Source organism: Schistocerca gregaria, chromosome 6 (genome assembly GCF_023897955.1).
Source record: "Schistocerca gregaria isolate iqSchGreg1 chromosome 6, iqSchGreg1.2, whole genome shotgun sequence".
NCBI classification, from domain to species: Eukaryota; Metazoa; Arthropoda; class Insecta; order Orthoptera; family Acrididae; genus Schistocerca; species Schistocerca gregaria.
Window position 1 is genome coordinate 58749115 of NC_064925.1, and position 17254 is coordinate 58766368.

Sequence of the window (17254 nt, forward strand, 5' to 3'; positions counted from 1 at the left end):
ATTCTGTGCAGGCCAGTCCATTACAGGAATGTTATTGTCGTGTAACCACTCTGCCACAGGCAGTGCATTATGAACAGGTGCTCAATTGTGTTGAAAGATGCAACTGCCATCTCCGAATTGCTGTTCAACAGTGGGAAGCAAAAAGGTGCTTAAAACATCAATGTAGGCCTGTGCTGTGATAGTGCCATGCAAAATAACAAGGAGTGGCAGCCAACTCCATGAAAAACACAACCACACCAAAACACCACTGCATCCGAATTATACTGTTGGCACTACACACGCTGGCAAATGACGTTCACCAGGCATTCGCCATACCCACACCCTACCATCGGATCGTCACACTGTGTACCATGATTCATCGCTCCACACAACGTTTTTCCACTGTTCAGTCATCCAATGTTTAAGCTTCTTACACCAAGAGAGGTGTTATTTGGCATTTACTGGCATGATGTGAGGCTTATGAGCAGCTGCTCAACCATGAAATACAAGTTTTCTCCCCTCCTGCCTAACTGTCATAGTACTTGCAGTGGATTCTGATGCAGTTTGGAATTCCTGTGTGATGGTCTGGATAGATGTCTGCCTATTACATATTATGGCCCTCTTCAACTGTCGGCAGTCTCTGTCAGTAAACAGACGAGGTCGGCCTTTTTGCTTTTGTGCTGTATGTGTCCCTTCACGTTTCCACTTCACTGTCACATCGGAAACAGTGGACCTAGGGATGTTTTGAAGTGTGGAAATCTCACATAGAGACGTATGACAGAAGTGAAACCCAATCACCTGACCATGTTTGGATTCCATGAGTTCGCGAAGTGCCCCATTCTGCTCTCTCATGATGTACTAATGACTACTGAGGTCGCTGATATGGAGTACTTGGCAGTAGGTGGCAGCGCAATGCACCTAATATGAAAAACGTCTTTTTTTGGGGGTGTCCGGATACTTTTGATCACATAGTGTATGTATAAATACTGGACCCATTCCACTCGACAATCAGTCTGAGGTAGCACCTGATGAAGGTTATGGGTCGTGTTGTCAAAATATTGTGCAAGAATGATGCTGACATACCGCTGAATACCGGAAACCTGAAGATGTCAACACATCGCCAGAGAGATATGAAGAATTGCATCTGGAGAGCCTATAGAGCAGAGATGCACCAAAATATCAAGCTTCGAAAGAAGGAAGGGGGAAAGCAGACTTGTGTTAGTTGAGATTGAGATGTAGTACCAGTTTTCGTAACAATTCAGTATAAACCACACAGCAGCAAATAAGATAAAACATCTGGCCAGCATGGCACTTGTGAGAGAGGAGTTCCGAGATATGCACCACAGGATAGATTGATAGCCTGTGAGTTTTTTCACTTTCACCTGTACATGGCAGCCTCCTTAGCAGCTGTAGACAGGGACAGAGTAGACAATGCCTGTTAGTCTCTAAAAGAGTGCACCATGAACAATGCCACAGCATGTCAGTCTTTAAGGTTTGATAGCATGAGTAAGAAAACACAGCAGATAGAGACTCCACTTTGAAGGTATTCAGCAAGGGTCTCAACTCTGCAATGACTCTTAGAAATGTGCTCATTTCAGGTTTCATAAGTGCAATGAAGCAAGCAGCCAACATACTTCCTCCACACGGTGCTGACCAAAACAAAACCTCCAAAAACGAAAATCTCAAATGATGAGAGGCTTGCAGTCAAGAGGCTCCAGGAAGATAATAGCACCATGGTGTTGCCAGCACACAAAGGGAATTCTACAGTCGTTCTGCAACCAGATGATTATGATGAGAAAGTGTGCCAGTGTCTGGAGGATCCTGCATACAGACTTTTTGAATGTGACCCTGTGGACAAAGCAGATGTGGACTTTCTTGAAGGAAACAAGTATGCCTTACAAGGTCATTAAACAACTACAACTGAGAGCACCAGTTCCACTTACTGTGTCAGAAGTACACAAAAAGGATGGGGCACTGGACCCAGTTGTCAACAACACTGGTGCATCAACACGTCCATTATCTAAGTACTCCAAAAAACTGCTGCTCCCCCATGTGGGGAAGCATATTCACACATTCACAGCTAAGGAGACTTCTTGTAATGTCTGACGCCACTGAATCTGATATAACAGTCAGTTTCGATGTGGCACCCTTTTCATGAAGGAGCCACTGAGACTCATGGGAACTGATTGCATGGAACTGGAAAATGCTCTGATGGACCTGTTCAGGCTTATAAAGACCTCAACTTATTTGCTGTAGAGGCCAATATTAATAGCAGATGGAAGGTGTAGCAATGGGCAGCCACCTGTCCCTAGTGATTGATGTTCATAGAGAGATTTGAAGAAAAGGCATTATGGATGGCTAGATACAAACCCACATGCTTTTTCAGGTACATGGATGATATGTTTGTGATCTGGCCTCATAGTAGGGATAGGCTCAATGAGTTTCTGGAACATCTGAACTCAAGCCACCCATATATTAAATTCACCATGCAACTAAAAAAAATGGCCAATTGCTGTTTCCAGATGTAATTTTCAGAATGAGAACAGATAGCTCATTTGGCCACAGAGTGCATCACAAATCTACACACACAGATTTGTGTCTGCAAGCCAACAGCTGTCACCATCCAGTGCAGAAGAATGGAGTTCTGAAGACATTGGTTCACAGGGCACAAACATTGTCACACCCAGGTAGTTTGGCAGGGTAATGTTCTGCTAGAATGGATATACAACCAGATTCAGAAGGCTCTTCAGCCAACCACTCCACTTCCGTCTACAGAGATAAAGGTGACAAAAACCCCATGAATTGTGACACTGGGTTGGTTGGTTGGTTTGTGGGGCTTGAAGGGACCAGACTACAACGTGACACTGGGAACCAACTCAGTAGAGACTGGTATCCTGCGCTGTATTTTCTGAAAACTTAACAGAGGCAGCAGCAGAAATCCACAGAAAGAAGAACTAAGTGTGTCGACATGGAACACAGACCTCAAACAGAGCACCAGGCACTTCACAACAAAGACAGGGTGTTGCAGGGCACTTCTAGGGGGAGAACAGACCACAAAGGAAACACCTAGAACCACATTGGACAAAAAATGGATGACCAGTGCACAAACGGTCAGACCGAAGAAGGAATACCTACGAATGTTTCTAGTGGGAGCAAACCACAGTGGACTAAAGTTGGAATGCCAGCCCAGAGACAAGTTCTTTGGATCGATGAGGGAATGTCTAAGGATGCTGCTAGTGAGAGCAGACCACAGACAGAACAACTGGAACGTACCGTGGAGGGGGAAGGGCGTAGGTGAAAATACTGGACCTGTTCCACTAGAAGAGCAGTGACGCAGCAGCTGATGAAGATAACAAATCACATTAATAAAATATCTAGCAAGAATGATACAAATATTCAACAGAACACCTGATATCTCAAAATGTTAGCTGTTTGAGTCTCTACCTTAGTGATAGCCATGGAAATGTACAAGATAGTTTTTCTGTCAGTCAATAACCTCTCAAAAGTAACATTTGAAACTTCATCAACCAATCACAGGAGCACTAACAAGACCCAGAAGTAATAACATTGGAAAAGATTATATGTGGATATTTAGAACCAATCAAGATTTTGGAAGGCTGTGATTGAAGGCTCTTTGTTTGACCCCCAAAGTAACATTCCAAACAAAAACAGCATGCCAAAGTGCAACAATGATAGATAACTTACTTGTAAATCTACCTGTCTTTCATGAAATAGATGTGGATCCCATAATAAATGGTTTACCTGATGAGGATGATGGTCAAATGGCAGCAATAAAGCATCCAAATCAATTAAGTTTAACTTACAAAGCAGAGAAAAAATTCATTGAATCGTAGACGCTGACTCAGTTACTCTATTTAGAGAAAATGTACAAAATTCAAAGTGGGAAGTAATTTAGCAAGAGCACGTAGTAGCTGAAAAATTCAGTTATTTACTGAAAATATTATTATAACACTAGGAATGCAATTATGCTTTGGAAAGGCTCGGTGACACATAGACCAGAAACAAAGGAAAAATGTGGCTAGTATCTGGGAACAAAACATCTTATATGACAAGCAAAGGCCCAGTTCTAATCAAGCCTTATGACACCAGTTCAAGCAGTACTGCAAAATTCTTCAGTGTGTCACAAAAATGGCGAAAATCATGTATTCTGCACAAAAAATTTAAAAACCAAGAACAAGCAGGAACAATTTGACATTTTAGACATGAAATGAATAAATTCAATACAGGAAATGATACTGAACTCCCAGATGACAGCATCAGTGAGACAGACGGCAAAAAACTGCTCAGTCAAAATCAGACTCAATAAACTTACTTCAACATTCAATGTTTAATATACCATCACACAAAAATTATTTGTGTCAGCAAAAAGTAGTAAATCTTCTGGCTATCTTAGACAAAGAACTAAAATCTTATGCTGACTTGGTAATGTCACCCTTGAGTCACCTCTGTAAATAGTCAATGATTCAATGTGTAGAATTTCCTATAAGTCTGAAGTATGCAGTATGTAGTAACACCAATACACAAAAGTAGACAGAAGCAACTGACCACTAATTATAGACAGATCTATGATCTCCCTCTTTTCCATCTCCTCGAATATTTTATAGGAGATTGTTTACAACACAATACTTAATCATATTTCTGAGAATAACCTTGTAGCTAGAGTTTAATTTGCTCCCATAAAGTCTTTACTACTGAGAAGGCAACATATGATTAATGAAGTCAATTCTAGCAGAATGTGTAAGTATGTGGTACATTTATATCGATAGTACTACAAGTGGCGCCAAAGCTAATGTCAATACAGTAACAGACATGACAGGAACTGATGGTAGTAAAAAAAAGCAGAAATGAGGAACTGCTCTATATGATGGGTAGCAATCTGTCCTTTTTGTAATATTATTGTTATTATTGAAAGTAAGATCATACGCAAAATTTGTGGGACTGGGGATTTCTTGGTAGGGAGGAGAGTCATTGACTGACCTATACGTAGCTTTGGGTGTGTCCCAGGAAAGTGTGTCAGGAACATTGTTGTTCATACTGTACACTTGCAAACAATGTTAATATGACAAAATTATCTCAAATTTAGCACTGTTTGAAAAATCTGCAAAAATATTCAGTAAGTTCTTAACAAGATTTTAAAAGTGCTGTGAAGACTGTCAACTTGCTTTAAATGGTGAGAGTTGTAAAATTATGCATTTCGCAAAATGGAAAAAATTAGTGTCCTTTGACTATAATATCAACAAGTACCTGTTGGACTCCCGTCAACTTGGGTGTAACAATTTGTACAGATATGAAATGGGATAATCACATATGCTATCATAGGTAAAGCAATGGCAAAATGTTAGGGAAATGCAATTTTCATACAAAGGGAATTGCTTACAAAACACTTATGCATTCCATCCTAGAATATTCTTCAAGTTATGTGGGTCTCGTACTAAACAGGACTAACAGGGGATATTGAACATAACAGAGAAGGGCAGCACGAATGGTCACAGGTTTGTTTGAGCTACAGGGAGTGTCAAGAAAATGCTGAAGAGCATGAACTCGATTATGTTTGTAGATATATGAAACCTACCTCAAGACAGCTTACACACGGAGTTTCAAGAACCAAATTTTAGTGTTCAGTCCAAGAACATACTACAAGCCCTCACATGTATCGATCCTGTTGGTATCGCAAGAACAAGATTGCAGTGATTACAGCCAGCACAGAGACATTTAAACAAACATTCTTCTGACACTCCATTCGTGAATGCAACATGAAAGAGACCTAATAATTGGCACAATGAGAAGTACTGCATGCCATAAACTTCATAGTGGTATGCAGAGAATGGATGTAGAAGTTTATCATTTCCAATAAAGATGAACACAAAAACTTTACTTTCTTTTAACGCTTTCCATAGTACTTCCCCATCCTCCCTCTGTTCTAGATTATATCACATCCTCAATAGGGAAGTGGGAAACCTACAAAAAGTTTTGTTTTGATTGTACGCACATCTTTAAAATTATAATTTTCGTATTTTGGTTTGACGTTTTCTTATATTATTTCTTGCGAAACAGATCCGGCTGATGGAGTGGCTACGGAAGCATATCTTCATTTCAAAAACGGTAATTTTATATACTTTAATTTTATGCCATATCTTACCTACGTATACGATTTAGTTAGTTTAAAATGACAATTTTCTGGTATATTGTTATTTTACTCCAGCTTGATTGCGACACAGGAATGTCCTGGAGAGACTTATCGAACATAGCTATGTGAAAACATATCCGCAAATATCAAGCAACAATGACAAAATTTTGAAAGATTCGTCATTATCATCATTATAATCTCCACGGAATGTTTTCACTAATTACGCAATCAATGTTTAGAAAGCAGGTTGTTCTTTGCTGACTTCATTAACACACTATCCATTATTTTTTTGCAGTTTAAAGTAAGTCGTTGTCATCAAATAACTGCATAGGTATTTAAGAAAATAAAAAGTTGTAGGTGAAAAACTGGATCATATTTTGTTTCGACCAACATAACGCTTCGTTAAAACTAAAATGCAAGCAATGGTCCACGAAACGAAAGCCTACAGGAAATAACAATTCGAAAACTTAATCGTAAAAAGACCTATATTTCTGGAATAAAGAACAAATGCTAGAATGCATTCTACACAAAATTACGTCCTAAGTGGGGTCAAGTTTATAGACACTATTTTACAAAATCTAGAGCAAATGTAAAAGTTTCTAAAACAATTGTTGACCCGGTTAACTATTACGGATCTAAAATTCACGAAAGTATCATAGCACTTTTATATAAAGCAGACTCAAATTTGATAGTAAATCGAAAAACTTACACATGAATATCTGTCGAGTCAACAATTCTTGTTTCTCTCCACAGTGCATTTATCAACAATCTCGATTTTTGCGGGCAAAAATTTTCCAGAGATGCCACAACTTGTAAACAAACCCTGAGCTCATATCTTTGATCAGCGTGTACCGTCGTTTTGTACTGTATACAGTGGCGCTCGGAAGTACCGGTGCGATTGTTTGGGGGAGTGGTGTATGTGTATGTGTGTGTATTTATAAAAAAGGCAAACGACACTTTGAAATACCAAGTTATGTTAATTGCTGGCGTATGACAACAGCAACAATGCCGAGAATATCCCAGTAACAGTGAATTTTGGATGTGTAATTAGAACGCATAGAAGAATTTACGCAGTCTTTCGAACTAGTTGGCACAGAAAATGATATTGCCCGATCCATTTGTATTAAGTATATGCCTTGTGGATACTGGAGGCGTGCTATTTTTGTTGGTTTACTTTGTATCCTTTCACGCATTAAATTCCACATGCAGTTTCTTGGGCAACTATTTCTGTAGTAGGAAATCCGTTGCTATATTTATCAATGTATTTACTACCTTTCTTGTTTATAAAAGTGTTCATAATCGCGGTATCTAAACGACGAAGAAAGATTTTGTTAAATTTTATAATTGTATATATAATAGGTTTTTTATGTCTTGTTCCAAATTTGGGAGAAAGAGAGATCGTAGGGAATTCAATAGGTGGCGAGAAATTGTGGCGTTTTAATGCATTGCTGCCTTTCTGTCGAAGTAGGCCAGAAGTTATTGACGTGAATCATGTTTGATACTTGTTATCTAGGCTGTGTAGTAAATTGCTTGCTAATGAAAAAGCACATTTGTTTTTTTGTTGCATAACTTAGCGAATTATTTGTGTAAATTTGCACCCATGTCACCAATATAATGATAGTGGATTTGACATGAAGATTTACAGAACATTCAAGAATTTACATTTAATCACTATGCTCACCTTCATACACATGTATCTGAATACAAAGTATGCCTACTTGCCTCGGGGCCTGGTGGAATCCCTGTCAAATTCTGTACCTAATTCACAGCCAAGTTAGCCCCTCTGATGTCTGTTATGTCGTAGACCCCTTAAACAAAAAAACTGTGCCCAGTAGTTAGAAAAAAGACTAGGTCACATCTGTCTACAAGAAGGCTGGCAGAACTGATCCGTAAAACAACTGCCCATTGCCCTTGTCATTCCTTTGTTGTAGAATGTTAGAACATATTCTGAGTTTGAACATAATGAAGTATCTCAAGCAGAACAACCTCCCCCATGACAACTGGCATGAATTTCGAAAATGTACATCATGTGAAACTGAACTCTCACTTTTCTCACATGGCAACCTGAAAGTCATGGATCGAAAGTCAGATGTATCCAGTATTTATTGATTTCTGGAAATCATTTGACCGAGCACAACACTTACACTTATTATCAAAGGTATGATCATATAGGTTCTCAGATAAGTTGTGTGACTGGATTGAGGATTTCTTGATAGGGAAGACACAGCATGTCATCTTGGATGGAGAGTCATTGCAAGATGTAGAAGTTAATTCTGGTGTACCTCAAAGAAGTGTGTTGGGTCCCTTGCTGTTCATGTTGTATATTTATGATCTAGCAGACAATATTAATAGTGATGTCAGACTTTTTGCAGATTATGCAATTATCTACAATAAAGTACAGTCTGAACAAAGCCATACAAAAATTCGGTATGAACTTGATAAGACTCCAGCATGTTGGAATGATTGGCAGCTTTAAACGTTCAAAAGCATAAAATTGCGCACTTCACAAAACGAGAAAATATATACTCGAGAGTCACAATTTGAATCTGTAAACTCACAAATACCTGGGTGTAACACTTAGTATGAACATGACAATCTCATAGGCTCACTGGTGGGTAAACCAGGCAGCAGATTTCAATGTATCGATGAATATAAAGGAAATGCAATCAGTCTACAAAGGAAATTGCTTGCAAATCTTTCGTGCGATCCATGCTAGAATATTTTCAAGTGTTTTGACCCATACTAAATGGACTAGCAGGAAGTCATACAGAGAAGTGCAGCATAAATATTCGCAGGTTTGTTTGACTTATGGAAGCATGTGACAGAGGTGTTTAAGAAACTGAACTGTGAGACTTTTGAAGAAAGACAAAACTGTCCCACCAAGGAAGTCTACTAACAAAGTTTCAAGAACCAGCTTTGTATGATGATTCTAGAAATATACTACAATCCCTCCCCCGCACGCGTGCTCACACACACAGCCCCCATAAGGGTCATGAAATAAGATTAAATTAATTACAGCATGTACAGAGGCTTTAAAGAATCATTTTCCCATGCTCCATATGTGAATGGAATGGACAAAAAAGCCCTACTAACTGGCACAGTGGGACATACCCCTGCTATTTACTTCACAGTGGTTCACAGAGTACAGATGTTGATGTATTAATGAACTTGAAATAACAATGGTGATGGTGGCTCATTTGTTCAGAATTCTAAATTTCTAACATTTAAAACATATGTACATAGACTTGCCACCGACTGCTGATGTGTTGTTTCTTGTGGGGTGTTGAGGATGTGGGTCTTGCTCTTACATCGATTAGATGTATGTTGCATCTGAAAATGGGGTGAATAGTCCCAAAATGGATTATGCAATAAAGAAATTAAAAACTATCCTTGCAACCAGGGGTTGTTTTATTTCTAATATTAAATACTTTCCCTGTCTTTATTCATCTGAGCTGGTCTCTTCAGTTCCAATGCTATGTTCAAATCCTTTCATCCTCATCTGTTTGCCCTTTTCTTGTACTTATTTGTATAGGCCTATCTGTTTTTTCCATGTGAACTAGTGAAGGGTGGATGACAGAATTGCTCATATTATACTGTAATTTGCGTGAAGTAATTTAGATAACGCAAATCAATGTGGCCATATATGGATTTGATACCTACATCTCTCAAACATGAACACAGTGTCTTAACTGGTGCATTGTTTCAGTTTAGCTTCTGAGAACTACACAACTGACCCAAACTTCTCTTATTTCTGATTTTTCCTTCCTGTTGAATTTAAATCATACAACTAAAGGTTCTCTCAGATGGGAACGTTTTTATTGGAGAGGCATGTCAGTTGAACCTGTCAATAAATATGAAAACACTGACATCAAAGAAAACATTTAAATCAGTTCAGTAGTAGGAAGCATGTTGAAAGCTTAAATTGGCACTGAATGTTTACGTAGTAAACTCAACGAGTGTCTGTTCTTTTTGGTTGTTCATCTTACTGTAACTTCTTCTTCTCTATCATCATGCAGAAGAGATCCCTGTCCAAGGCATCTTTGGGTATGATTTATATAGAGGTCGTCTGTGGTATTTCTAAACCAGGGTATCATGGTTTTGAGGTTTGACTCAATAATGTGGGAGATCTTCATGGTCAACCTGTACCCGCTCATTTGTTTTAGGTGACTGTAAAATTGTACACATCTTTTATGAATTATGTCTAACTTTCTTTGTTTTGTCATAGACATCCTTGATGGATCTTTATTGGTTGATGCCATTCATGGAACGGGATTCCAAGATTGCCCTACCAATTGTTCACTCTTTTTTTTCTCCTATACTTTGAGGCGGTCTCTGTTTGCATTTAGTGTCGGCTGTTTACATAATGGTTGGCTTCAGAACAGTTTCACAGTGATGTATCTTAGTATTTTATGGGAGGCATTTTTTTTCTGTGGATCCTGCATGAAATTTGGTAGATTATTTCAAGTATACATATTCATTTTTTAAGTGCTTTATTGTCCAGTCTGCTTTTCATTTCATCTCACCCAGGTACTGATATTTTTCTGCTCTGCTGATGTCTTCATATTTCATCTGGAGTTTTTAGGATATCATTGACGTCAGTCTGTTCTGTCCCCCCACCCCTGAATATCTGGAGGCAAGTTTGTTTGGTGGTTACCTTTAATTGTTCAACATAATAGCTACATTCTTCGCAAGAATAAGGCAGTGTGTCATGATTTCCCCGGATTTAATTCCCATTCTCATCGGGCCATATCATTTGACAGGTCCTGATGGTTTTTATTTTTTTAATTTTATTGTTATTTTATTTTTTCAGAACACAGTTGAAAACCAATAGAAACAACCCATCATGTTGTTTGTCTTATTTTGATCTTGAAGGGGAGAGGCATTATAGGAATTTTATTTTGGAGAATGTATCTGCTTGTGACACTAAAAGTTTGGAGAGGTCTTGGTGGTGTGCTGTATGCTCCAAATGGTTAATGAAACTGCTCCTAATAAGTATGAGGTCCAGGCACAAATTTTCACTTTTCTTGCTAAATAAATGATTTCGTGGTAACTGCATTAATGAACTGATATTTATTTCAGTGTCTTCATTGATGTAAGTTAAATTATTTTCTGGGCTGTAAATATAAATTTAAATCATGAAATCATTGTATAATTTCTTTGAATTTCAGTTCTGGCAGCATTATGCTCAAATGTCCAACTGGAACGTCTGTTGTCCTGTCTTCTCCAGTGGTTCATTCCATGTTAGTTCAACCAGCGGCTCCATCTCATAGTCTCAGATTTGACTGAAATTCAGTACACTAATTCTACCATGTGTGGAACACTCATGTACAAAGTATTAGTTTCCCCTCCCAATTAATTCCAGAATTATGACTTGTGAAAGAAGGTGGCGTGACCCAGAAATTGCAACCCGCATCTGGCAATCTGTCTTCAGACTCAACTTCAGGTCTTAATAACTTTGGAACTATTACACGAAGTCCACTGAAATTTTTGCAACCCAGTAACATCCCTTTAGAAAACACACTCCATGAATCAAAACACCAACAACATATTTCTGAGGGAAAATAAAAAATTCCAAAATGTGTTTAAAAATGTAATATGTTAAAAGGTACATATTGTAGGTGCCCTCTGTGCCAAATATAATTCACTCAAAAATAGTATAATTTTTTTGTGGTAAGCTTAATGTGGCCTAAACACACACAGAACTCATATCAGTCACAAAAATTGAGTTACATGCACACGAAAATACAAAAATTTGGAAAATTACTTAAAAAACATGGATTTTCGAAGTGTGGTAGCACAAAAGGAACAAATGGTATCCAAGCCAAATTTCACACACTGTATAAGTAGATCATAATGGTATATATATCTAAAAATTTCAGCATGTTATTGCAAGACATTTGTGTACAATGGAAGTTGACAGAGGTATTTGGTGATGTGGCCATTGTTTCACAACACAATTTTGTAAAAACATATCGTAAACTGTTCTGCCTCTTCTTATCCTCTCCCACTATTGTTTAATCACTAAGCAACAATATATAGACAGATTAACACAACCTATCATTAATGTTTACTGCACCTAAACTGCTAAAAACCAGTCGATTGTGCTTCGAACAGAAGTTCTCCCGCACTTTGGCTACTGTATTCTGTGCATTGAGTGGCAAATTGTACTGTCTTCCTGACACAGTGGTAGGAACTGGAACTGTCATAAGAATATGTTCAAAAAGGAATCCAGCACCTGTCTGCCAAGCATGGCCAATGAAATGATGTTGCTGGTCCTGCTGGTGCCATGAAGTCACAAATACATCACCTTCTGCTTCACAGCACTCTGCAACACATCCTAAGTACCATTTGTCATCATAAACAGCAATAACATAGCAACCTGGTTGTATGCTGCTGCTTTTGCTTCTGAATCCTAAGTCAGACACACTGTGAAGACACATGTTGTGCATGTACTTATAGTTATCACCGGACAGTCTGCTCATCTGCACATTGTCAGAGTCCACTGGAGAGAGGTGATGATGGCTCCTTGTGCCTGCAACAATTTTAACGTGTTCTAGCCTGCTTTTTAGCAACTCTTCGACTGATTTCACCTCATCTTTCGAAACATAAAATGATTATATGCCAGAGATATTTTTCTGTACCCAGGTAAGTAATTGAAGAGGTGTTAGAATGTGACCTTCTGTAGGGTGCTGCAGACTAGCTCGTGATGCCATGCGCTTAATGGTAGCACCAATACCATCACATACATTTTTACCATGACTTGTTGCAAAAAAATTCCATTCTGCGTGAATCTGAAAATCATGGCAATGCATGCATAAATTTTTGAGATTTTTACAGTTTTTGTACTGACTAGCTGCCCCATCACTGAAGTATTTCGCAAAATTTATGTGAGGCAGCTTGTTTTTTCACATATGCCATGACAGTGTGAATGTGGACATGAACTGCAATGGCATCATGAACTAAACAGTCACAAAAAACACACAGGTTCATGACAGACACATCACCTGATTCACCTCTATAGTAAATCGCAAATGGCTGGAGAGTTGCTCGACTGTTGTCTCAATGATACCCTTGGATGGCATCTTGAACTATAAATGTATAATTTTAAGAAAAGTCTAGTATTACTATAATTTCATCTTGTTTCAAATTATCCTTACAAAACTGGAGATAAGTCGATGGTGCTGTTGCTGTGAAGCTGTGTGTGGTCAGTTTGTCCGTTTTTTGATAACACATTTCAACAAAATCTTCCACTGTATTTTGCTTTGTTTCAAGACTTGTGCGATCCATGTGTGTCCATTGTTTAAAGACACAAGTTCATCATCATCCATAAGGAGTTCACCATACAGTTTGTTATTCATGTGTTCTGCAAGGTTTGCCTTACCAGGACACTTCTCACACCAGTGTATCATGCACTGGTAGGAGCTGATGTCACACACTAGCAGCTTCATTGCACCCTTGTAATCCAGACCAGAATCCTCTATAGCAGCAAACGTCAGCTTAGCATTTTGATGGGCCTCACATACACAAAATTGTGTGTGCCCCTTGCACTTACAGGTACAACCCATTTTAGCTGATGATTGAAAAAAGCTGATAAACCTACTTTGGTATTGGGATACTTTTCCTTGAATTCTACATATAGTTCTGATCACGTACATTTCCCATTTTCAGCATTACATAGTCTCTTTTTCCAGGCATTATTCGGCTGTAGTCATTATTTTCATAAAACTCCGGCAGTGGCAGCTTTATTTCTGAACTCAATTGCTTACCCTGAGCCTGCTGAAGTTGTGGGGGCACTCCTTGGGTTGCTTTTATTTTCCTAGCTTGCTTTACCATATATGTAGAAACATTGAATTCCTTTGCAGTGTAGTCAATAGACCAGCTGGAAGTTGCAAGGGTAAAAATAGCTTCTTTTTTTCTGGCGTGTGGATATGGCACATTTTTCTTTCAAATCATGCACAATTTTGCCCAAATCAGAGCATTTCTGGCATGATTTGTGTTCCTTTGGAGCAGATAGTTCTTCCTCTTCCACCATTAGTGTGTCAGCTATTTTGTGTTTTAATTTCATTTGATCTTCTTGTAGTGTTCTTCTACCATGTCTGGGCCTGTCTCTTTTCCCAACTTTGTGTGTCTTCATGGGAGACAAATCAAGAGCAGTCACTGAAGTGTTTAATTGCTTATCCGCTGTGGTTGTAGGTGGCTGATACTCTTTGTCACTGTCATGTAAATTATCAGAATATTCTTGATTTTTTAGTTGCGTAACACATGTGGAACATAACTTTTGTCCTGGTTTCATGTTGAGTCCCATGCACTGATTCACTTTCAATGCTGATTTTATATCAATTTCTCTGAGGCTACATTTCACTGTCTTCTTATGAATCCGAAATGGATCAAAACAACTTCTTTGTAGGAGAGAATACTTATCCGGAACACTTTTATATGATGATAACAAACACTAAAGTTTCCTGGAACTGTACTTCTTGTGCCCACAGGGTGTATCCCGGATCTCCCTAGCAACGAATCTTGGTCCGGTTCATCCAGATCATACAGTACAAAGTGAAAGTCACATTTTGTTCCATATGTTGTTTTATGGCATTCAGATGCTTGTGCTCTACCAATACTGCAACTTGTTTGAACAAAAGCACCACTAGTACACTCTTCTGCCTCCATACCGACTTTCCTCAACAGTACTGACCAGTCTGAACTAGAATCTTAAAAACATGAGTAACCTGTAGTTGTTGCTTGTTTCCTTTGTTGTTCCTGCCTAACAATGACTCACTCTGTCCCCGAAAACTACCATTGTTTAACTTCCTGTTGCCTAATGGTTCCCAACAATTGCTGCAGCTTTATCTGGAACAAGCTGTTTACATCATCACTATTACTTCCTAAATCGTGTTAAAAGAAACTCCAAATACATCTCTGTCAACTTTTATTGTACACAAATGCCTTGCAATAACAAGTTGAAATTTTGCCACATATTTTATTATGGTCTACTTATGCAGTGTTTGAAATTTGGCTTGGATATCCCTTTTGTGCTACCACACTTAGAAAATCCATGTTTTTCAGGTAATTTTTCAAATTTTTGTATTTTCGTGTGCAAATAACTCTGTTTGTGTGGCTGCTATGGGCAAGATGAGTTCTGTGTGTGTTTAGGCCACATTAAGCTTACCACAAAAAATTTATATTACGTTTGAGTTAATTATATTTGGCATAAATGGCACCTACAATATATACCTTGTAACGTATTACATTTTTTAAATCACATTTTGGAATTTTTATTTTCCCTCAGAAATATGTTGGTGTTTTGATTCATAGAGTTTGTTCTCTAAGTGAATGTTTTTGGGTTGTAAAAATTTCACTGGACTGTGCGGAATAGTTCCAAAGTTATTGAGACCTGAAGTTGGGTCTGAAGATAGATTGCCAGATGCGGGTTGCAATTTCTGGGTCACGCCACCTTCTTTCACAAGCCATAATTCTGGAACTAATTGGTAGGGGAACTTCAAATTTGTATATGAGTGTTCCACACTTGGTAGCATTGGTGTGCTAAATTTCAGCTAACTCTGAGACTATCAGCTGGAACATTTTCTCAAATTGGTCGAATTGACATGGAATGACCCCAGTGTGAAATCAGTAATGCAGAAAACCTCAAAAAAAAAAGTTGATCCAACAATTTGTTGCTTTTGACATGAAAAATTAGCAAAATAGTTTACAGTTACATTAATGCGCTTTAGTTTGTGTGAGAGTAAGTTTCTTGGCATATAGCATTATTTGCAGAATTGTCCAACCTATATATTTTAATTATAACATTGGTGTTTTTGAACCACTTCATCTAGGAGAGATTTTTAAAAGTGTTTGTATGGTGGGTATTTAACAATGTTTTATACAGATTCTTAACAACTACTCAGGTGATTACATTATCGGATTTGGAATGTGATTATCTTAATGCTCAGCAGTGCTGTTCGAAGCTAAATTTTGTAAGTAATGCTTATATGCATATATTTTTTCATGGTTTACTTGTTAAACAAAGCTGTATTTTCTGCTAATAAAATGAAGGAAAATTTTGTGTGTGTGTGCGTGAGTAAAACAGTGCCACGTTTTTCTTCTGTCAAATACAACTTTTTTGTACATGTGATAGTATTATGAAAAGGATAGATTGCTACTCACTATACAGTGGAAATGTTGAGTTGCAGACATGCACTACAAAAAGACTGCTAAACAAGGAAGCTTTTGCCCAGAAAGCTGTCTTCTAGTTAGACAAAACACACACACACACACACACACACACACACACACACACACACACAGATGTTCACGCAAATGAGGCTCTTTCACATGTGGCACTGTCTCTGACTGTCCAAGCCAGACAGTGAGAACTGCACGTGTTAGGAGAAGCAATTTAGGTGGGGGCGGGGTAAGGAGGAGGCTAGTAGGTGGAGGGGTAGCAGGGTAGAGGTGAGGTCAGTAAAGTGCTGCTTGTGGCAGCGTAGAGGGACAAGGTGGAGGGAGAGTAGGGCAGCTAGATGCAGTCAGGAGGTCGGACAGGGGCAGGGGGGGAAGATAGAAAAGGAGAGAAATAAAAAGACTGTGTGTGCGTTGGTGAAATAGAAGGCTGTGTAGTGCTGCAATTGGAACAGGGAAGCATATAGGTGGCTAAAGTGCAATAACCAATAAAGGTTGAGGCCATTATATGGTGCGTAGCAATCTATCCTTTTCGTAATATTGTTTTTATTCCATCCTGGATTTTCCATTTTTCTTGCATCTTCTTGATCTGAACTTTCATTGTTTTCACTTTCTTTTTATTTTGTTGAACATTTCTTGTGAATATGTTTTTATTATTCTAGGTAAATACTTGCTTTTAAAGTGCACGGGAGGACAGTATAACACCAATTTCGTAATTCACTGTGTAATGAGCTTTGCATATGGAGTGGAACACAACTCAGACATTTTAAACGTGGTTCCTTTTTTTGGAGTGTTGCATAAGTATATACATGTCTGACTAAATAATGTGAACATCTGGGCATAGATAATGCATTTCTGCAACTTTTTGCTGAGTTTCTTGTAAATTGCACTGACATTTCCATTTTCGTTACCTTGGAACAGTGGAACACTACCATGAATGTTCTGAGCCAC

At 38.4% G+C, this 17254-nt stretch overlaps 2 protein-coding genes across 4 annotated transcripts in view; one reads left to right on the plus strand and one right to left on the minus strand.

The window, feature by feature from the left end:
* LOC126278547 (intraflagellar transport protein 57 homolog) overlaps positions 1–6921 on the minus strand; it is a 163614-nt gene extending 156693 nt beyond the window's left edge. For 2 of the 3 annotated variants that reach the window (XM_049978729.1, XM_049978727.1), the window contains exon 1: positions 6837–6921. The gene's annotated coding sequence lies outside the window, so the exon portion shown is untranslated. Of the gene's footprint in view, positions 1–5572; positions 5647–6836 lie in introns of those variants that run through there. The other variant, XM_049978728.1, reaches the window with a different exon arrangement.
* Positions 6922–6986: 65 nt separating this feature from the next.
* The window catches only part of LOC126278548 (protein cornichon homolog 4-like), an 80012-nt gene continuing 69744 nt past the window's right edge, over positions 6987–17254 (plus strand). Inside the window, exons 1-2 of the mRNA XM_049978730.1 lie at positions 6987–7304; positions 16030–16098. Coding sequence (XP_049834687.1) covers positions 7227–7304; positions 16030–16098 — 147 coding nt within the window. The 5' untranslated portion in view covers positions 6987–7226. The remainder of the gene's footprint in view (positions 7305–16029; positions 16099–17254) is intronic.